At 47.5% G+C, this 22045-nt stretch overlaps 1 protein-coding gene and 2 non-coding genes across 5 annotated transcripts; 2 read left to right on the forward strand and 1 right to left on the reverse strand.

Moving 5' to 3' along the window:
* Positions 1–1556: 1556 nt before the first annotated feature.
* trnad-guc (transfer RNA aspartic acid (anticodon GUC)) lies at positions 1557–1628 on the reverse strand. Its single transcript has one exon. It is a non-coding gene; the product is annotated as a tRNA-Asp (tRNA).
* A 222-nt stretch (positions 1629–1850) lies between these two features.
* Positions 1851–1923, forward strand: trnam-cau (transfer RNA methionine (anticodon CAU)). The gene has a single exon. It is a non-coding gene; the product is annotated as a tRNA-Met (tRNA).
* A 4131-nt stretch (positions 1924–6054) lies between these two features.
* Positions 6055–20046, forward strand: zgc:65895 (uncharacterized protein LOC393546 homolog). Of its 3 annotated transcripts, none has more exons than XM_037475550.2 (3): positions 6055–9224; positions 17522–17573; positions 18377–20046. In XM_037475550.2, exons 1-3 carry the CDS (start codon positions 7237–7239, stop codon positions 18650–18652), a joined length of 2316 nt encoding a protein of 771 aa, XP_037331447.2. In that variant the 5' UTR covers positions 6055–7236; the 3' UTR covers positions 18653–20046. The 3 variants fall into 3 exon arrangements, with proteins under 3 accessions (XP_037331447.2, XP_037331467.2, XP_037331457.1); XM_037475570.2 differs by lacking the exon at positions 6055–9224 and adding an exon at positions 15135–15205; XM_037475560.2 differs by lacking the exon at positions 6055–9224 and adding an exon at positions 16786–17252.
* Positions 20047–22045: the final 1999 nt, after the last annotated feature.

A 22045-nucleotide genomic window follows, 5' to 3' on the forward strand; every position in this document is an offset into this window, starting at 1 on the left:
TACTGATGCAGCAATGGAGAAGACGCCGCGCGCAGCATATTTCTCACCCGCTGAGCAGCAACTTATATTAAAATGTATGAGGAAGTGAAGCATATCATACGCTAAAAAGAGAACATTTTAACACTCTTAATTGCTTTAATATGATTGTTTCAAAACTGAGCAGAGGGAATTAAATGTCCTCTGGAAATTTATCCAAAAACAAAGCCTAATTTTAAACCCTTATCCACAATGATCGGATACGTTTTTTAACCATATACACAAATATCTATGCTGTGTACAATTCTAAATATCTTTCTACAATTAATGTTCATACAGAACAAACATGACTGGGCAGCAAAGATCCTGGCAAGTCAAGTCAAGATAAAATATCAAACCATTTTGCAGGCTGGTAAGTGCCTTAACAGAGGATGTTGCATGTGTACGGACTGTGGAAATCCTCTTTGGTGTAGCACATTTTTCTGTGGCCAGGGAAGGTAATGAAGATGTGTGCCAAGGACTTCAGGGCCAAACACACACTTGCCTTTATTTACAATTTCGGCATCTCCCACGGCACATAAAAACATGTCGCTTGCAAAAAAGCGCAGTGCCACACAGACCATCTGTGGGATAGTGAGAGCAGGCATCGCGCTGTGCGGTGCTGAATTTTGGGACCCAGCAGTCTGCACAAATAACAGATTCCATCTCCAGAAAATCTATACCTCTCAGCTGCAGGTACTATTAATATCAGCGCTTCTTCATCCAACATGCCGTTCAGAAGTGGACATCATGTTGCAGGAAGAAACACATGTGAATGGACTTTATAAATCGCCCTCATCACAAATTAGTCAGTTTACAATTGTTCACTGCCCACTGCGCAGTTTCGCCCACCAGCGCCCCTAACCCTGCCACGTCCGTCGGTCCGTCTGGAACGACTATACCCCCCCAGTGGTATTTCGACGTGATTATAATCCGTCGGACCTTCTTGCGGTCTGCAAAATATTGTGAAAACGGTCTGTGAGGTAAAAGTTTCGGACCACCGAACTAAACATCTACAAAAGTAGAGTTTAAAACCAAACTGGTGAGAGCAATGGTGACAAGTGATGCATGTTAATAATAAATCAGAACACATTCGGAAAACAACGGAAAAACCTGTTAAACCCGTTTGTTTCGGGTCAAAGTCAATTGTAACACATGAGGCTGCAGGATTAATCTTAGCCTGGCTCTTAGCCTGGTCTGGGGCAGGCTAGCTTCAAAGAATAAATCGCCATGGTTACTTGGCCTAACCTGCTTTCGTGCAACCAAGTCGGAGCTAAATTCCTCCAGGATAACCTGTATAGACCAACTTAATCCCTTATCCAGGTTTTGTGCAATAGCCCTCAGCTGTCTCCTGTGTTCACCGCCATCTCAGACATGCCATGTTCCAGGCTTCACCCCTGTTCCCAAGAAGCCCAGGATCACAGGACTGAATGACTACAGGCCCCTCGCCCAGACCTCTGTTTCTAAGCTTCTACAGTTATTTGGGGTGGTGGTTTGGACAACACTTTGTCTTGAGATGAAGAAGGAAAAAAATGTGTACACTCCCCGTCGGGGAATTGAACCCCGGTCTCCCGCGTGACAGGCGGGGATACTCACCACTATACTAACGAGGAGGTGTCCTTTTCACCGCCCCATTGAGTTTTGACCCCCAGTCCCCCGCATGGTAACCAGAGGTGCTTTAGCAAAACTCCCTGAACCAAATCCCATTCATTCTCGTCTAAATGAAGACATGTATTCACACCCCGCCGGAGAATTGAACCCTGGTCTCCTGCGTGACAGGTGGGGATGCCTGTGTCGGAGGTCTGATCCAACATATGTACATTGGAGCTCTCAGGGCCTCGTTGGCGCAGTAGGCAGCGCGTCAGTCTCATAATCTGAAGGTCGTGAGTTCGAGCCTCACACGGGGCATGATATTTTAGACATAATATATCCTGGCGGTAAACTGCAAATCAACATAAATGCAAAAGATATAACATACTTCGCTTGAGCCTGGAAGTTGACAACAACAATAAGTACAATTTAGTTAACTTAGATGCACGAGTGACTGGACCCTTCACTTTTCCATAAGTGGGTCAAAAATGACCCACAGTAAAATCAAATGTGTTTAATGTCATTTTGGTTAAGAATAATCACTTGTATAATATTTTGCAGAGGTGGAAAAAAAATAAAAATAAAAGATGATTTTAGTGCAGATCATCTAATAAAACATTTTAAACATTACTACAACCACTAAATATGGCACGAACTGTGGATTCAGTAATGCAGGGGTGTCAAACTCGAGGTTCGGGCCAGATACTGCTGACTTCGACCGAACGCGGGCCACTGACGATCGGCGCGAACAGGGGGGTGGCGTCGCTGACGGGGAGGGGGGGTGTGGCGTTGGCGCTGGCGGGCCAACCGACGGTTCGCTGAAATCGGGACGTATGCACTCCAGTGGCGGACCATTTACTCTGCGATCTCCTTAAACTGTCTCTGCTGTCTAAAGCAAAACAATACGTGGACAATAAATATCAGAGCCAAGAGCACATCCCGTCAGACTAGGATTATTTATTTATATCCGTCAATGAACTTTTCTCCTCTTGTTACTCTGGTAACCACTGTCATTAGACGGTTGCGTCGATTCTTACTGTGAGAAAATTGACGTACTTCAGGTATAGCGGCTACGCTTCGTAATTTCCATTCGATTTCACATGGGTTTGCATCGGTTTTGTCCTTCTCCATCATTCTTGCTTAGCGCGTTCGTTCTCCTCCCGCTCATCACTCAATCAGTGCAGTAACGATTTTTTTTCCTTTGCATTTTTTTTTACTCAGTAACGGATAGGATTTAAAATGTAGCGAAGTACAATACTTCAAACGAAAAATACTAATACTAAAATTACAGATTTAAAACTTTAAAAAGTAGACAAAAAAACTACTCAATTACAGTAACGCAAGTAAATGTAATTAGTTACTTTCCACCTCTGATATTTTGTACTATATTTATGACCACACAAGAATGATTTCATGTTTGAAATAGCTTTATTTTTCACTTAACATCTTGGAATAAAATTACCCAGAACAGCAATAGAAAAATATGAACATCCATTGTGTGTGTAAGTCTGTCCAGTCATTGACCATTCCTCTTTCTTTTCCTGTTTTGCCTTCTAGTCTCATTCAGACAAACTACCTGTGAGCACTGCACTTCCTACAATAATACAATTTCTTAAAACGTATAAAAGGTAAGTTGAAAATGTGAATGGCATTATATCAAAAACCTGTTTTTTGAAGAATACCTGAAATAACAATGTTTCAATTCCAAGATATTTCAATAAAAACAACCTCACCAGGTCATTTTTGCCCCACTTATGCATCTAAGGGTTGACCCGGTCCAGTCTCCATAGAATGTTTTATTCTCACCTCAAATGATGTTGTGTGTGCGGGAAGAATAAAAAAAAAATATATATATATATATATAAGTAAAATGGAGTGCTTCTTGATCAGACTTTTGAGTGCATGGCGTGAAAATTAATCATCATCTCAGGCTAAAAAGAAAAAAGTTACATTTTTTTCTAAATGACGTTTGCTAACATTAATATTAAGCTGGACTTGTTTCACTGCATGAGGCAGTTCCTCCGTGAATGTGTGTTGGAGCATCACGCCCTGTACAGTTAATTTGCTCAGTTCCTCTCTGCAGCCTTTTCTGTGGTGATCAGGAGGACCTTCAGCAGTTTTCAGTTTTCCAGCAGTTTCACCTGGCAAGGGACCCAAATGGCGCTCCTATGTTCAAGCCCTCAATGCTGAAGACATGGCAGATTCAGAGAGTCCACATCCTGCGGAGATGCCCGAGTGATCCTGTAGTGGAAGAATGGAGGAACTTTGCAACTAAATCACGTGCGGGAAGAAGGGGCCCAAGTTTGTTTGGATCCCCATCAGAGGCACATCCCAGCAGGATATGTTAATTTCCTACCATGCCATATACACTGGACCACACATGGTGGTCTATATGACTGTGATCACGTTGATGGCTTTACTTTTATTTTTTCTTTCAGGGACTGCAGAGTTGCATTCAAGGTGGCAGAGTCGTTTGCAGGAGAGCATCTCAACTGGGATTCTTGGGCTCCCACAGAGGTGATCCAAGCTCAGGGAGTGACTGGGGTGGCACGTGGAATTAAAGCAGCCTGGTGTTAACCTCCCAGCTGTTTTTGATCCAGCATTGATTGGACAGCTCAACACAGTCTCTGAAGGGCTCTTGGGGAACGCAAAGCATCCAGAGACATGCTTTCAGGGATTGCTGTGTGCATTCAAGGATGCAGAGTCATTTGCAGTAGAGCATCTCAGCAGTTTCACCTGGCAAGTGACCCAAATGGCGCTCCCATCTTCAGATTCAGAGAGTCCACATCCTGCGGAGCTGCCAGAGTAATCCTGTAGTGGAAGGTGGGATTCTGTTCAGGAAGGACCATTGCAGCTAAATCATGTGCAGAAAGAAGGGTCCAAAGTTTCTGTTTGGATCCCCATCAGAGGCACATACCAGCAGGAGGGCTATCACGTCCAAACGGCTCAGTGGGTCACTAGAACACGTGTTTCCACAGGTGTTCCCAGCTCAGGATGACTAGGGTGGCACGGTGGAATTAAAGCAGCCTGGTGTTCACGTCCCAGCTGTTTTTGATCCAGCATTGATTGGACAGCTCAACGAGTCTTGGGGTACGCAAAGTATGCAGCTTTTTAATTATTTGAAACTGCAGTTGACTAGGAGTTAAGGTTTAATGTTTAACAACGGTTAAATGTTATTTCCCAAGTATTAAGAAATCCATCTCGACTGGATTCTTGGAGAACAACAGATTGTTGCCGCTGTCACTTCTGGTAACCGGCTAAACACATGTGCTTCAAGATCACATTTCAATGCAAACATTAATGTCAAGCTGGACTTGTTTCACTTTATGAGGCAGTTCCTCCGTGAATGTGTGTTGGAGCATCACGCTCTGTACAGTTAATTTGCTCAGTTCCTCTCTGCAGCCTTTTCTGTGGCGATCAGGAAGACCTTCAGAGGCTTAAATCCGGATTCCGCTGCCAGAGGAGCTCATCAAGAGAGTCGGGGGAGTTTTCCAGCAGTTTCACCTGGCAAGTGACCCAAATGGCGCTCCTGTGTTCAAGCCCTCAATGCTGAAGACATGGCAGATTCAGAGAGTCCCCATCCTGCGGCGCTGCCCAAGTGATCCTGTAGTGGAAGATGGGATTCCTTTCAGGAATGGAGGGACATTGCAGCTAAATCATGTGCGGGAAGAAGGGGCCAAAGTTTGTTTGGATCCCCATCAGAGGCACATGCCAGCAGGATCTTTAAACATTAGCCCAGAAAAACTGCAAGAGGCAGAAACTCTGACAAAGGCGAGTGAGACCACTATTGTGCCAGATGTTGCGATGCCTGTCAGATGCTGACTCAAGCCTCTCAACATCATGGAGAAGCAGCAGCAACATAAACAACACCCAACAACACTTTTTGTGTGTGTGTGTGTGGGTGTGTGTGTGTTCCTTGTGCAGGTAAAAATTTTGATAAAATGATCCTTTTAAAAGTCCCGTTTTGGGGAAGTAGCTTATTTCCTATCTTATCCTTCATACCAACATAACAAATACCACATGACAGTGTGACAATGTGAAGGTTTTTGAAGCCGTTGCTCTGTGTAAAAAAATAAACTTGACAAGCAAATCTTGTGTGTATTTCTTTCAGTGAGGACAGTTTCTGACATTTGCAGATTCATGAGTTCCTAAATAAATGATTAAATTGTTTTGTTTTTTTCCTGCGGGATATTGTATTTGTGGATTAAAGGATAATTTAAATTAAAAAAAATAATAATTTTTTTATAGGTTGTAATTCATTTGAAATGTATGTAGAGGCTGGCATAGCTCCTGTTTACTAAGCACTGTCTAAACTTACTTGCAGTTTCACCATTATGCAACCTTTGGAATTAGACTTTGGAGTGGAACTTTTCCATAATTCGCCCTCCCTTCTCAGTGCATGTCATGTGCTTTTGAATAGCTGTAGTTTTAACATGCTCAAAGTGCTGCTCTGACAGGCGTGTCTCAACTCTTCGATTTATCTTCCACTTTACTGTGGCAGCACGTGAGTCATATTGGTCCTGCTCGTATATGTTAAACATGAGGATATTTGTGTCAGAGGGCAGTTACAAAACCAAAGTACATGAAATCATGATTTGTGTTCCGCAATTTGTGTAATAATATAATAATCAGTGACTTCTGCCAAAGGCAAGACAAGCTGGTCCCTTATGATGATTATTATTCAAACGGTTATTTGAATGCATAAATTAAACTTTGAAGTGTTTCAAATTATATAAATAAAAACAAAGGTTCACAACAGCTCTTTTTTATGATAAAACTAAATAGTTCTATAAATTCCGATTTAGAAACTGAACTTGAACGTCGCACCAGTATGACGAATAGGGGAGAGTCGCGCATGCGCACTGGTAGTGTTTGCATTCCTCCTCCCTCCTCTGAGACTGACAGCTCGGTAGCTGCTCACCGGCAATGATACAGCAAACCCAGGCTCGGTAAGACACGGCGAGATGGATTTAGCGGACACTTTTTACCACTACAAAGACGGATATTATTTAGACACCTTAGTCTGAAGAAAAACAACGGATTTTATTCTTCCCTAGGATTATTTTTGTTTCGGGGAAAAAGGATACTCAATGTCCCGGGAGAGGAATTGATGCAGGGACCGATTTCCTGCGACATACACCGGTCGGCAAAGAAGCTCAACATTCACTTTGAAGACCACAGGAGTACATTCACACTAGTCTCGACCAGGGCTATACACGTATAAGTTACGTATTTGTTACACTATCATCGCCAACACATTCGTCCTAAATTGAGAGGAGCTGCTTATCGCGACTGGCTACCCGATTTAGCTTCAAGCTAACACACGGCTAGCTGAATCTGGCATTCTTTGTTTATTTCATTAGAATCATTGAAAACGGTGTTTTGAATCTAGCCGAGGTTAGATGTAACACGTCTGGTCACAAAGAGCTACGTCGTGTCTACGCTGGTGTTTTGGCGTAACTGCACACCAAAACGTTCAGCTCCATGTTTAAAGGACATAAATTATCTTGACTTGTCACTTATGGCTCGTTAGTATCGCGGTACTGCAGCTGACCCGGCTAGCTAGCATCTGCTAGAAGGCAGCGACGACAGCCGCCGATCGGGCCGTTCGGTGACTCATTGACGGGAACGATGCACCACCAGAACCTCTCCGCGGATCCGCCGGGGACCGCGAGTCGGAAAACGGCTTTCCACTTCAGGAGCGGTAGCAGCGGGGCGTCCAGCGGCGGTGGAGCCAACGCGATCGACGACAATCCCGCCCAGGCCGGTTCCAATTCTCCCGGACCCCACCAGCAGCCCCAGTCCCAGGCGGCCAGCGCGCAGCAGGTGAAGAAAAAGAGTGGCTTTCAGATAACCAGCGTGACCTCGGCTCAGATCAATGTGAGTGGCAACAACAGTTTGGCAGATGACACTGAGAGCTACGATGACATGGATGAGTCACACACGGAGGACCTCTCCTCCTCCGATATGCTGGATGTTTCCGTGTCCAGGGCCACGGATACCGGTGTGCCGGAGCGAAGCTCTTCGGATGAGACTCTCAACAGTCTTCATGGGGTCGACACCCCGGGAATCGTGTCGCCCAACGAACCCCTGCACCCTCATTCCGTCGGTCAGGGGTCTCAGCAGCACGCCTCCATGGTAAACGGGGCCATGCATCCTCATTATTATCTTCAGCAACACAACCAGCCTCACCACTATCTCTCTGACAGCCCGGGGGGAGGAGGTGAGTCCTCTGTGCCAGCTCTTCCCATTGCTCCCGTGGGCAGCTCCAGTCCATCTATGGCTTCCAGAGCCGCAAATAGCCAGACACAGAGGCCGTCAATGCTGGATAGCTGTGAACCTTTAACCGTCATGGTCGGTGGGACAGTCACTGATCCACAGCTGAACATTTCTAATGTGTCGGCTGCCACTGCTGCTGCAGTTCCTCCCCCTGGGCCTGCAGGTTTGGACAACCTGACCGTGATTGGGCACGCAGCTTCGGTTGGAGGAGGAACAGGCCCGTCTCCCGCTGCCCTCAACACTCAGCCCCAGCAGACACAGACTGCCACCGGCTCTCGTTTTAGGGTGGTCAAACTGGACACTAACTCTGAGCCATTCCGCAAAGGACGATGGACATGCACAGACTATTATGAAAAGGATGTTCCACATGCAACCACGTCTGAGGCACCAAAAAGTGTAGAAGTGGCTGTGGAGACAGATCCGGGTAATGTTCTGGTTAGTCAGGTCGTACCTGCTGTACAACCACCGCACACGCTTCAGTCCTACCAGCAGCCGAGCCTGGATTTCACCAGTCCACAAGCCATGCAGAGTCCCCCGCAGGGACTGGCCCAAACCACTCCTGTGACCTTTGTTTCACCCCATGAGGTTGTGGCTGGGGCTTATCTGCAACATCTGGCTCCTGCAGCGACACCACAGACCGGTGTGAATCAGCCTCCCCCTGTAGTACCCCAGCAGTTGCCCTATACTTTGGATCCCCAGCAAGCTCAACCCCACGGAGGTTACTCTGCATCTCAGTTACATGCGGGGGTCTTAGCTCAGGGAGGTGTCCGACAGCCAGACTTCATTCAGCCCACTGCTCCATTCCAGACCCAGGTCCAGCCTCCTCCGCTGCATGTCCAAATGGAAATCTCCATTTCACCGGTTCCAGGGGTAACGGCACAGCCACCGATCAGCTTCACTCAGCAAGGTCAGGTAGCCCCCCCTGGCCAGGCATCTTTTCTAGGACAGCCACAGGCCCTCCCGACTAAACCACAGCCACATGCGCAGCCCCCCTCCACAGCTAGATTCCCAGGCGCGCTCACCCATGGGACCCACTACACCCCTTGGACTGCTCTGCAAGCGGACCTCCAGCCTCTCCTCACCCACGGTGCGACTCTCCCTCAGGTCCCTGGAGGAGGGAGCTCCATAAGAACATCCCAGCTGGAGGATGCCCAGAAGCTTCTGCTCCAGCACCCAGGCCTGCTGGGTTTTCCCAGGCTTGGGATGGCGCCGGGTAGAGAGGGGGCCACGGACGCCGGCGGCGCCGCTGGAACACTGGCCAACATGGCAGAGGCCAGTGCCTTCATGGTTGCTGCCGCCGCAGGCCTCAGGACTCAGCACGCCGAAGGAGAGGAGGATAGGTGAGAATGCATCACCTGTGCTACCGACGCTGTTTATTTTACTGTAAACTCTGTTTAGCAACTCAAGTAAACATTGTAGTTCAGACTGCTTTCCATTTGTTACCTCCCAAATAGTTTATTTTACAGCAAATGTGCAGCGAAAGATATTTTAGAGGCTTCAGTAAAGTGGGGGTGGCGACTCAGCCGATGATCGGCCTTTTAAACGGACCCCCTACCATCACACGTCCGCTGCGATCAGCTCAAGGCGCCTTGTGTCAGTCAGGTTGCTTTTCCCCTGTTGCGTCGCCTCTCGCTGTCCTTTCTCCTTCAGTATTCGCATCTCCCTCTTCCCTCAGGTTTTAGTCTTTTGTTAGACACTGGATCTGTTGATTTGCACCAAACCGGGGGGGGGGGGGGGGGGGAGCCATGCATAGTTTATTTCTGTGTGCAATTACTCAGTCCTATGTCCCTGTTTGCTTCTGCTGCTCAAAAGCGCTTATTCCAGTTGCAGGTACTTTCTAATAAAAACACACGGTTCGGTCTAAGTCGAGTCATCGTCCCGGAGACAGCCTCCCGCGGCCCATTTAAAGACAGTATTGGTCTCTCCAGAGGGGGTGTTGTAGAGGTGGCAGAGGGCCTAATCAGGAGTTGTGTGTCCGCCTACACAGAGCGATGCAGCACTGTTGTGGCAGCAGTCTAATGTTACCATTGTACCGCCCCGGGTTCTGGTTTAGCAGGAGTTTCATGTTGTGAATACAACAATAATGCCAACAATAGCTGAAACACAAAACACCGATCTTCCATGTTGTGGATTTTATTTACCCGTTGGCGTCAAATGCAGAGCGTCTAAGAAGTTCCCCCCCAAATATGATCAGATTTTTGAGGAGTTCTGCGTTTAAAAACACCAGTTGCTGTGCGACTGTGAACATTCCTCCAATTGAATTATCAGCAAAGCACTGCCCTGGTGAGCTGTTTATGTTTAGTCAGCTGTTCTGATTCCGAGCTCGAGGAACGTGCAACAACTACCGGCGTGACCCAGTCGTATCCAGCTGCAGACAGAGCGGTGCTGTTTTCTTTGTGGAGGCTTTTGTCAGCAAGTCGTGGCACCCCACCCTGTCTGTCTCTCTGTGTGTGTGTGTGTCTTCTGTATGGTCTCTGTAAGAGTGTCGTCCATCTGTGTGTCGTGAATCCGACTCCGTCCTGCAGAAGCGTGTCGTTGTCCCGTCATTCTGTGATCCTGCTTTGGCCTCTCGTATCTACGGTTTGTCTCTCCTTTTCTCCCTCTCATCTCGGCCAGTTCTTTTTTTTTATTTTTGTGCAAAATGTCAGCTGTTAAAGTATCCCTCTCTTCCCTTGCACAGGAAGTCAGTGTCCACTCCCGGGCCATGGGGAAGCTGAGCCAAAATCAGCAGCATTCATTCTCAGTTTGCACTTGTGAATACTTGCCGTCTAGTTTGCCTCTTTATGAGGACGGGGGATGAGAGGGGGGGGGTTGTGATCTGATCCATCGGTGGGGTTAACGGTGGTATTAATCAGGGCTTTCGCCAGCCTCCCGTTCCTCTGGTGGAATCTCAGCCTGCAGGTCGGTGCCGGTGTGATTTGACTTTTAGAATCCCGCCAGCGTGTGTTCACAGGACATTCTCTCTCTCTCACACACACACACACACGCACATACACACATACTGTCAAAAGTGTAGCGTGTGATGTAAAAATAATCCTTACTTGTTTCTGGCCTTCCAAGAGAAGCGCTACACATTTATTTACTTGAGGATTGAGTCATTGCCAACTTTGTACATCTTATTCACCGTTGCTGGTGAACACTCCCTAGAACTTGTTAACTATTAAACATAAAATGAGGCACGCCAGTGGATTGCTCAGCGTTTTCTCTTTGAGGAAACGGATCTGTACAGAATTCACTTTCTGCTTTTTTATATATATCATATTATGTTAAGTGATATCTGTAGGTTTATGTGCAAATGTTTCAAATGTCTAAAAACTAATTTTACAAAATGAAGACGTATTACTTTCTTTTTAAGAGGGAAGATGTCACACGCAAATCAAAGTTGGCCTTTCTCAACAAATTCCTAAGTGAAAGCCTGATACTTTGTCTTAAAATGTATCCATTTTATACATTATAGACAACATTATGATCGCTTCCACTGTGAATCTGCGGTCGTTTAACAGATGTACTTATAATGAAACTCCTTATCAAATGCACCACAACGCTCCCATCCAGCCCACCACGATTACACAATATGTGTTCACTGTCAAGGTGGCTTTTTCAAGTAGAAATGACACAGCGGCGCTGGGATGTCTCTGCTTGTTATATTTTGGTTGTAATCTCCTGCAAGACCGGAGCAATACATCTCATAAAACATTTTAATGAGACCGTATTATTGCTGTTTGCTCTCTCTCTCTCTCATGTTCCCTTATTGGTGTTAGGCCACTAGGTGGCAGTATTGGCTCACGGTTCCTCGCTTCCTGCACAACAGTTTTTTTATTTTTTATATAACCCTAACATGCTTTGAGGAGCACTGACCTAAAAGTGTCTGGCAGCCAAGTGGAAAGTTCATTGCTGCACGCAATGCAGGAATCCAGAGCCTCTCCTCGGAGCTTTCTGTGAGACGGGGTGTTCCGTATAAGATGTTCTTCCTTTCAGGGATCGCTGCTTCATTATATCCAATTGACACTATTGGGGAATCATTGCAAAAGTATTTGGATGCAAGTTTAACTTCATCAGAAATCAGTCGGCAAAATTGTTTTTATTTATCGATGCATATATCAGTGACTCGTTGTGTTGTGTGCAATCCACTTGTACTTCTATTAGGAAGGCTCATTGCTTTCATATTACATTAGGCATTTTTTTTTTTTTTGTGGCTCTCAAAAACTCATTGTAGAGCTGAAACTATAATAATTGATCAACCACTTGGAAGCATTTTATCTTGAAAATAAGTGAACCACTCTGTTGCGAACCGCCTGTTTTGAGGGTTGATGAGTGATATTGAAAACGTCCTCCAGGCATTTTTTTTATTTATTATATTTTTATATATTTTTTTAGTCTTCCACGGATTGAGAAGCGCAGAGGAGGACCTTTTGTAAGAGGAGAATACACTGAATGAATCAAAGTTATTTCCTCTAGCACTGTGCGGTGTTATTTGTGTTTCTTTTGAAGAGCGTTGTGTGAAATGTGTCACAAGTGTGTACACAAACATGCACACAAAGAGCCTTCGTCCCGGTGTGTGGGCTTTTGTAGCAGAGATGAAATCGTCTTCTCTGTGGCCCAGATGGCTCGGAGGCTGCTTACGTGAGGCATGGCGTGCATGGCGTGCATGACGTGCATGGCGGAGCTCCAGGCAGCCGTGAGCGCGGGTTAAGTTTTTGGGGTGTTCCCGCCCTTTGTTTTGCTGCGTTTGGTCGAGGGAGTGTGTTTGACCGCTACCTATTGTGCGCTCTGCCCACCTAATTATGTGTTGTGAAGCGGTAAAATGATTGCATGCCGTGTTTGATCAGGTAATTGTCTTTTTTGTTTTTTATTTCTGCATTTGGAAGGTCTAAACACACTTATCTTGTGCGTGTGTGTTTTTGTGTGTGTCTCAGTGGGCCTGGTCTGTCGGCCTTGGTGCTCCTCTGTGTAAACGCCAGTGTTCAGAGCCTCCGAATAAACCGGATCCCGACAGTTTGCAGAGATAGCCTCGCACAAAAATGGGATGCACGCACGCACGCTCATGTCTCAAAAGCGGCTTGAGGACGAGGGATGCGTACGGCTGCCGGCCAATCACAGAGCGGCATGCAATCGGAAGGAGAAAAAAACCCGCAGATAGGATGCGGGGGGAGACGCGGTGAATCGTTGTTAGAGGAGGCACAAAAAAAGTCGATACAGCGCCTGCCATCATCGACATTAATCTCCTCCGTAATGGTCTCGGCTACATTTCATACAACAGGACCACACACCGAGCATGGTGGAGCGATGGCCAGGCTCTGCGCAATAAAGTGACGTGGAAGTATTGTTTACATGCAGCCGGATGGTGAATATGTGGATAAAGGGGCGGGGCCTTCTAGTGAACCTTCAGCGAACACAGGAAGGCTCTTCGCTTTCTGTTGGCACTGTGTGTGTGTGTGTGTGTGTGTGTGTGGTGTGTGTGTGTGTGTGTGTGTGTGTGTGTGTGTGTGTGTGTGTGTGTGTGTGTGTGTGTGTGTGTGTGTGTGTGTGTGTGTGTGTGTGTGCTGCCTCTCTCTGGTGGCTCCACATCCTCCCCTCTGTGAGCTCAAACAGGGTGTGGCGGCCACGCCTAAAGCCTTGTTGTCAGCGAGCGTCTCTTTGAAAAGCAGAAAGCCTTTTGTGATGATGCTGTTGTGAAAGACGTACAGGAGCCCGGTAATGGTTTCAGCCACAGTGTGGCAAGTAATTGAGGATGTGTAATAGCTTGGTGGAACATCAACACAGTGTCATACCCAATTAGGGAGATTTAATTTGGTCTTCAAGTGACAGTCTTATTACATTACCACTACTTATTCTCCCACGTGTCGCCTAAGAATTGCAGCTTTAACATAGTGATTAGGTAATATATGGGTCAGCCCTTTGCACATGCCACACACACTAGCTTTAGATGGACGTGGGTACACTATGGATGATGGCATCCCCTCTGTGATGTCACAGCGTTAAGGTCTGTCGCCATTGGCTGAGCTGAGTCTTCTGCACCATCGCCGATTGGCTGAAAGTCCGCCGTCTCCCCCCAGAGTCCTTTTGAGATTAATTGGGAAAAACAAAATGCCCCAAATCAATGATGCTTGCCTTTTTTAAAGTCAGAAAATACTTATTCTATTTTTTGTTGATATTTCTATAATTTCCTCCCGTTGATTTGAAGCCCTCGGCTGTTTCTTCAGTCACATCCAGTGGAGAGGAAAAAAAAAAGATGTGACCTTCGCCTAATGAGGTTAATGCATTCACTGCACGCCCTGAGCTCCATCCCACCAACAAACTCGCCGCGCGCGACTCGCTGCCATTTTGTGTTCCCCGCGACTCCATCTTCTACCAGGGCCGATCCACGGGATAGCTCGCCGTCTTCACTTAGTCGTCTTCCTGCAGACTGTGGTGCTCGCCTGCGTGGGAGACTTGTTATGGCTAAGATGGATAGGGCATCCGTTCTTGGGTGGAGACCCACACTGTGTGTGTGCGTGTGTGCATGTGTGTGTGTGTGTGTCTGCGCATTGGCTGATGAGCAGTGACAGGAGAGCTAAACACATGCTTGGCTCAACATACACATTTTAACTTTGAGGAGGGGCACCACCACGTGAGGGGGGTGCAAGACGTGGAGGACTGCTCTCGCGTTGAGGGAAGCTGGGGCATCCTCTTCCCACCATAAACACACACACAGGAAGGTTGAGGGCAGGGTGCCATCGTGGCGGCGTCCATCCCAGTCAGAGGATGTTGCAGAGCATAAACACGAGAGACGCGAAGGAGCGATGGGAGGGGCTTGTAGGGGTCTGTAGGCGCGCTCGAGGGGTGTGTGGTCAAGAGTAGCTCATCCTATTGGACGGATCTCCGTAATCCCTGCTGACGGTTTATATAACAACAGAAGGGTAGTGACATCACAACCACCCACGTATCTCCCCTACCCCTGCACCCAATGGTGTGAGAGTCTGTGCGTGGTTCGTAAAGACCAAGTCGCCTTCCTTCCTTCCTTCATTCCTTCCTTCCTTCCTTCCTCGCGCACACTCGCACTCTCCCGTCCCCGTCCTCCATTGTTGGTCGGGCTCCGCTATGCTAATCTCCAACAGCTAAGGGAAGCAGGGGGTCTGGGGGGTGGGGGTGGTGGGGCGCAGGTCAGGAGGACGGTGGCGGTGCAGTGGCGTTGTTTGTGTGCGGGGGGGGGGGGGGCAGGTGCGAGCGTATGTCTTTAGCTCGAGAGCATCAATGAGAGAGAAGGGCCAGGAGGAGCGCAGGCCGGGGACGCCATGGCTCTAAAGCTGCTCTTCTGGGAGCTGGAGAAGCATCTGAAGAGGTAACGATGGCTGTAGGGGGTCGCCGGTGGAGTAGTGTGTTTGGGGGGGGGGGGGATTAAGCAAGGGGCTTTGTGTCAGGGGTATCTGTCCGATCGATGTGCTGGCGTCCAGTTGATTGGATGGTTTTCCGTCTGTCATTGAAGAGCGGGGCCCGTGAAAGCGTTCATCCGAGAGGCTTTAATCCAACCTGCGTACGCGCTGCCTCGACCGGCTTCAGGGAACGTCCCCTCGCCGCGCTCATGCCTCTCTCCGCCCGGGCCTTCCCTGCGTTATCAGGACAGAATGTTCTCGCTCCTGCACATGCATGTTGGTACTCCTGGCTGCGTGTGGGGCAGGAATGCGAGGCTGGCTGAAGTGTGTGTGTGTGTGTGTGTGTCCCCCTCCCTAACGTGGACCACGACACACCCAGACGCCAGATCGTCTGTGCTCGGTGGAGCTTCTCCCTCCGATCTCAACTGCCAGAGATGAGCGCCGCGTTGCACTTCCTCAATTGGTCCCGTCGCCCCGTGTTTACTTCCCTCTGCTCAGATTTAGTCAACGACAAATCAAATGTTATTAGAAAGACATAAGCCGCCTCTGTCCTCTCCACAGCCATGTTCCTGATCTCCAAACCCCCCCCCCCCCCCCCCCCCGTGGACAACATCAGGCCACACCTACGTGCCATTGAATCTCAATAGTGTGCCTCAAAGGAAAAAGGAATTTAAGTTAATATTGATCTGATCACCTGCTGGAGTAGTTAACAGCCCATGATCCCTCCCAGAAATGTGCCTCTGTGTCATTGCGTTTCATTGCTTCATTAATGTTTCATATAACAACAGATGGCATCACTGATCAATTACCATTACAATTAGTTGTATGCAAACTACTGTCCAGAGCTCACCGCTATTCACAATAAATATCAAACAAAATCCAAGAAATATTCACATTTGAGAGACTGCAACTGTTATACTTTTAGCAGTAATAGTTAGAATCTGCTTTTCACCTTTGATTCCTGTCCATAGTGATTATTATTATTATTCAATTATTGAACAAGCTCATGGTCTGAAAGTTATTTTTCATGTTTGTAAATTTGGTTTATACTGTGGTCAAATAAAACTAGACATTTGGATTTTAACTCCTACGGATAAGAAAAATAATTGGTCTCTTCTCTGTCCTAATATTCGGGCACCACATTTTGTCTTTCATTACTTTGTTCTCCCATTCATGTTATTAAATGTCATCAGATTGTAAAAAAAAAAAAGTGTGAGCCACATGTGATATCTTATTGTGTCTAAACCCACATCCAATATGTCAACAACATAAACGGAGATAAGCAGCTTAAACTCGCATTGGCGTGGCTGGTGTTTGTTTGATGATTATTATTATCCCCCCCCCTCTTGTTATCAAAATTGTTGTAGATTGAATCTGCCCCCCCCACCCCCCCTCCTTTCTTGTGGTCGAGGTCAGCGTTTAAGCGTTAACTTGACCGCACGTGTCCCCGTGTAGGGCAGTTTGGATGAGGTGGGGCTTTCATTTATGAGGGGGGCAGGTTACACTGCGAACGTCGCTGGGATCCTCACCACCCGCGCCGCCCCTCTCCTCCAATCCGGGCACGAGCAACCCGCACGCATTATGCTAATGAGCCCTCCGTCTGCGCCAATCGCGCACCTCCTGGCGCTGTTCCCCCCGCACGCATCATCCAGAGAGGGAGCCGCGGAGCCGCAGCCCGCCTGTGCTCACTCTTTGTGTGCTCCGTCCCGGCTGTGAGCTCTGCGGTCCCCGTCCCCGTCCCCCGTCCCCCCCTTCCTGTCCTTCACCCTGCGCAGCCCCCCCCCCCCAAAAAAAAACCCCCAAGAATGCGCTATTTTTGTACTTTTCTACCGCTGGATCTCCAGTCCGAAGGGCCGAAGACTCGCCCCCGGGGGTTTTAGAGGGGCCGGGTAGCATGAATGCCCGATGTTACGCAGTGGCGATGGATCTTGGCGTTTGTCAACTGAGGAATTTCTCCATCTCGTTTCTGTCCTCCGTGCTCGGGAAGGAGCGCGCGTCCGTCAGCCTCGACAATAGGTAATGCCGCTGCGCGTTGTGTGTCTCTGTGCGCGTGTTCTCCGCGATGACTTCGTTCCATGCCGCAGATGTCGCCGCACTGGTTCGGCTTCTGTTTGCCGACACTAAACGAGCACGTCCTTTTCCTGCTGTTTGAAATGGTTCATTCTCTGCGTAAAACCCGCACAAACGTTGGATGGGATTCATCCGATCCGACGCTGCGGTGTTCAGCGGCTTCATGTGTGCGCTCATAACCAACAGAGCTTTTTTTTTCTATTCTCTTCCTCCAGCTCCTCCGGTGCCAGTGTGGTGGCCATCGACAACAAGATTGAACAAGCGATGGTAAGCAAGTCCCATCACCCGCACACCGGCTGCTCCCTCGCGCCTGCCTTATGCAAGACGTTGCGCTCATTTCCTCATGCGATCGCTAAAGAACATTTTGAGGAAGGAATGCATGAATGAGAGGTATGATGGTGCCTCGGTTTTCTGCGTGATTGATTTGAGGGAGGGGGGACGCTGGGGGGAGTAGGGATCCAGCTGCAGATGCGCCTAAAAAGATTTATGCACCTGCTGGTTTCTTAATTAAAGGCGACAGGAGTTTCCTGCTCTGTCACGACTCAGACCGAAGACCTCCGGCTCGTGGGCAACTTGATGTGGGCCGGGCAAAGGTTCACACGCTATTGTCCCCCCCCCCCCCCCCCTCTTTCCTCTGTCCCCGTGTTGCTAGGCAAGCAGCAGCCTCCCCATGGCTCAGTATAAATAGCCCTGCCGATTGGCTCCTCCCACTCGGGTGCAGGAACATTTTGTTCCCTGCGTGCTGGGGCAGAGAGGAGGAGGAGGAGGAGGAGGAGGAGGAGGAAGTGAGGGAGAGGGGGGTGGTGCTCGATGATTAAAAGCAAATCCTCCTTCAGCAGGCTGCTCAGGCGACGTCATGGGAGTCACTGTACAGCTTTTTTTGTGGTGATGATCCACCTTTTTCTATTGACACAAGAGAAAAAAAATATCTTTCCTGCAGGGCGAAATGAAAACGCATGTTTTTTGCGCTTTTAATTGCAGATGAATCTACACGGCATGTTTGTTGAGTTCAGTCCTACATGAAATCCGTTGCTATTAACCAATGTCGCTCCTCCTGTCCGCCCTCTCAGGACCTGGTGAAGAGTCACCTGATGTACGCCGTGCGTGAGGAGGTGGAGGTGCTCAAGGAGCAGATCAAGGAGCTGATCGAGCGCAACTCTCAGCTGGAGCAGGAGAACAACCTGCTCAAGAACCTGGCCAGTCCCGAGCAGATGGCTCAGTTCCAGGCGCAGGTCCAGACCGGCGGCTCCCCGACTGGCACCGCCCAGCCTGCGGTCCCGGGCCCGGCCCCGGTCGGCACGGGACAAGCCCCCCCTCCCTCACAGAGCTCTGGCACGTCCGCGTAGCTCAGAAACTGCGCCGTGGAGAGCCCCGTGAGGATGAGAGACGGGAAGGATGGACGGAGGAGGAGGTGAAGGGAGTAAGGGAGGAGTCATGCCGAGGGGAGCGCACACTTTTCACCGGAGGACGAACTTTTCTTTTGTTGCGCATTTCATTTAACTAACAGACGTTTGAGTTGCACGCTTGTGTGTGTGTGTGTGTTGGCTTTCGTTACCTGTTGGAGACGTCGGCGCCGCGATGAAGGCGGAGCCGACAGGAACAAACGACCCCTCGCGGCCGCCGCCCTTGTCCTTTTGATGGAAGGAGCTGAACTCGGGGGGGGGGAGGGGGTTTGTACTCCTTCGACACCCACTCCTCCTCTCAACCCGTCAGCCCAAACCAGACCGTTTTTAACAATGTTATTTTACTCTTTATTTCTTTTTCTTCTTTTAGTACTTCGGCCCATGCACCTTTTGTTCATAAACAGCGACCCGTCTGGAATGGGGGTCCTAAAGGGTCCGGCTCACATTTGTTTTGATGTTCTGGGCTTAGTGGGACTTAAAGAATAATGACATACATGTGTGTATATATACATAAACGTATATGTGTATGCATATATATATTAGCTGCGCCTCATCGTGCACTTTGAGAACCTTTTTTTCTTTTGGAGGTTCTTGTCCCCGACCTCAACGCACCTCCGGAGCGTTCATCACTTACGCCGGGAATCAAAGTTATTTCCTTTCTAAGGAGAGGTTTGTTTTTGTCTGTTAATGTTTCCGCCGTTGTTAATGTAATTTAATGTCCAAGTGATGTGTGAAGAGAATTGATAAAGGCAAAAATTAGTAGGACATGTTTCTGGGTAATTTTGTACAGATTAAAACATTGCAAACTCCAAAACTCTGCCAAGTGCCTGGTTTCTAACCATAGATACATATATACAAGCTTTTTTAGTTGTTTGATTCAAACTATGTAAATACATGTACAATATATTTAAATATATATATATATATGTATATATATATATCTATGGTTTTGCCAGGTTTTGAACTATCTGCCGTGTCATCACTCAGGGTGGCAACACGCGTGGACTATTTACCTCGACAACAAGATGCCGTCTCAGTGACAGGCGGACTCGTTCTGTGTGTGAAGCCTCCGCTCGAATACAAACTATCCGTTTTGGGGACGTGTCTCATTGTTTTCGTTCCTATTCTCATGAATGACGGTGGTTTCTTTTTTGTTGTCTTTGGTACAGCCGAGTGTTTTGAGTTGCTCGTTACACGATGGCGAGGCACTAAGATGCCTCGCACGAGTATGTCTGTGTTTGGCGCATGTTCCTCGGCCCATCACAAATGTGACGTTACAATTGCACTAGACAGTTGCACCTCAAAATAAAAAAATGAAATCAAATACGTAAAGAAAACTGGACTCTTTTTCAACAATGTCGTCGTTTGGGCTTCAAGTCTTGTGTGCTGGCTCCATCTTCAAAAGATGTAAGTTTGACTTTATCATTAATGGATTAAAATGATGAAATTGGTACTTAAATGTAGGTTGCCCCTAAACGAGCCTTGTTTATGCCACAAAGTAAGCGTCATTTCCTCGGTGCCTCCCAGTGAGAAACGCGAATGACGGCGTCCTGCCGAGACCTCATTGCGCATGCGCAGGGGTGCACTGGCATGTAAATATTTACTTATATATCGACCTCTCATTGGCTACATGCGACCGAGCCCCCTCCAGAGCCGTGTCACGGTTGCTCCGCCCACCACACGTGGACCCGCAGCCAGTAACGCGCTAACGGGAGCGCGCACCTATGTGGGACGACGTCATGCCAAGGAAATTAGTGGGAAAGAACACTACGACGTGTGTTTAAAATATTGAATAGAAGTATACAGCTTTACTTACAGCTTTTTGTGTAATATAAAACACAAATCAGTATTGTTTAAAGCAAACCCGTAATAAATGAATAGAGTAATATTGATTATAAAATCATTTTAATCAAGCATTAAAAAATAGGCAGTTTTTGAACTGCATATGAGACAGAAGTGCTTTCATAGATACAAACATATTATATGTCAACCTGTTTCAGTACCAGTAAATCTGCCTTTTAATCTGGGAGATTTGTAGTTCTGTAGTGAAGGACAAATTAAAAACAAGCTATAAAACATTTTGTTGATCGTCTCCCAGCATGTACTTATGTTACAGTGTATGTTATGCAGATGTTCAGTCCAGCTGGTATAACCCAGGACACATGACACAACGCGACAGTACATCTGTTTTACTAACATCAGTGCAGTTTAATGTGAACATTGTGTAATAAATCCCACCTTTATGAAGTTTTTTATCAATGAAACAAAAGTTCATAAAACTTAACATTGTAACCAATATGTAATGCAGCCAAACAATACAGAAATACTAGCTATAAATTCTAACTTTGTTTATCTTTTAAAATTCATGTTGTCATTTCTGACACATTTCTTTCAAATCTAACAATGAATTAAATGTCCTCTCAATTCACACAATACACTCAATACACATGAGTTTAGACTTGTTATGTTGAACACAAAGCACATAATCTTATATTAATCCATAGTTTTTGTTCTCACGATACGGTTCAAATTGGACCAATGAGGCGTTTCATTTCGGGGTCTTGTGGCACAACATCAAATGAATTGATGTCTTTAAATCCAATGTAAATCTTTTTAGAACTGCCCTGGACGTGCCCCCCTCTCCCTCCTCGGGTCAGTCCGATCCGGGCTCGGACCTCCTGTCCAGATGGCTCTTTCGCAAATCCTGTTTCATTGACAAAAGGTGTTTTCTTTGAGCCGGGACACGATGTACTCCGAGCCCGGGGGATCACACGCAGATTAAACTCATCTATTTGTACCGCCGCTGATCTGGAGGCACAAATATAGAAGAGAATTATTCACATTGGGCAATGTACTCCAGCCAGTAAAAGTCCATGGCACTGCTGGCACAGTGACGCTGCTTCATTTTTTATGCCCTATCGGATGTTCTCTCAACCCCTGTTTCTGGCCCAATGTTTCCAGACACACAAAGACCACTCAGCCCCCAAATCACCCATCAGAATCCTCTTCACACCCCCGGAACTGGACCTCCCTCTGTGTTGGTCCTTATTGCTGAGAAAGCAGGAGGCCTGCTGGTTAAACCCGGAGCGTCCAGACGGTATCGCCCCCCCCCCCCCTCTACGAAGACGCTACGTGGGGATAAGCCTGTCCACAGTGTCCGGGAAATATGCTTTGTGTTTGTACACACAGAGCGGAGAACCTGATCTACCAATCCCAGATCTACTGCAGATGGCAGTGGATTTGTGCGTTGAAGAAATGTCAAGTCTGAAGCAGGTGATTTCAGATTCACCTGGAACTCTATAGGCAGTGTGACTATATAAGACCGAATCCCCCTTG

Source organism: Pungitius pungitius, chromosome 3 (genome assembly GCF_949316345.1).
Source record: "Pungitius pungitius chromosome 3, fPunPun2.1, whole genome shotgun sequence".
In the NCBI taxonomy this organism is placed as follows: Eukaryota; Metazoa; Chordata; class Actinopteri; order Perciformes; family Gasterosteidae; genus Pungitius; species Pungitius pungitius.

Excerpts from the sequence above, each read along its gene's own strand:
- zgc:65895 (XM_037475550.2), top strand. The coding sequence starts at position 7,237 with ATGCACCACCAGAACCTCTCCGCGGATCCGCCGGGGACCGCGAGTCGG. Across the intron at positions 9,225-17,521 it reads GCCGAAGGAGAGGAGGATAG|CTCCTCCGGTGCCAGTGTGG; the intron begins GTGAGAATGCAT and ends CTCTTCCTCCAG. Across the intron at positions 17,574-18,376 it reads ACAAGATTGAACAAGCGATG|GACCTGGTGAAGAGTCACCT; the intron begins GTAAGCAAGTCC and ends CCGCCCTCTCAG.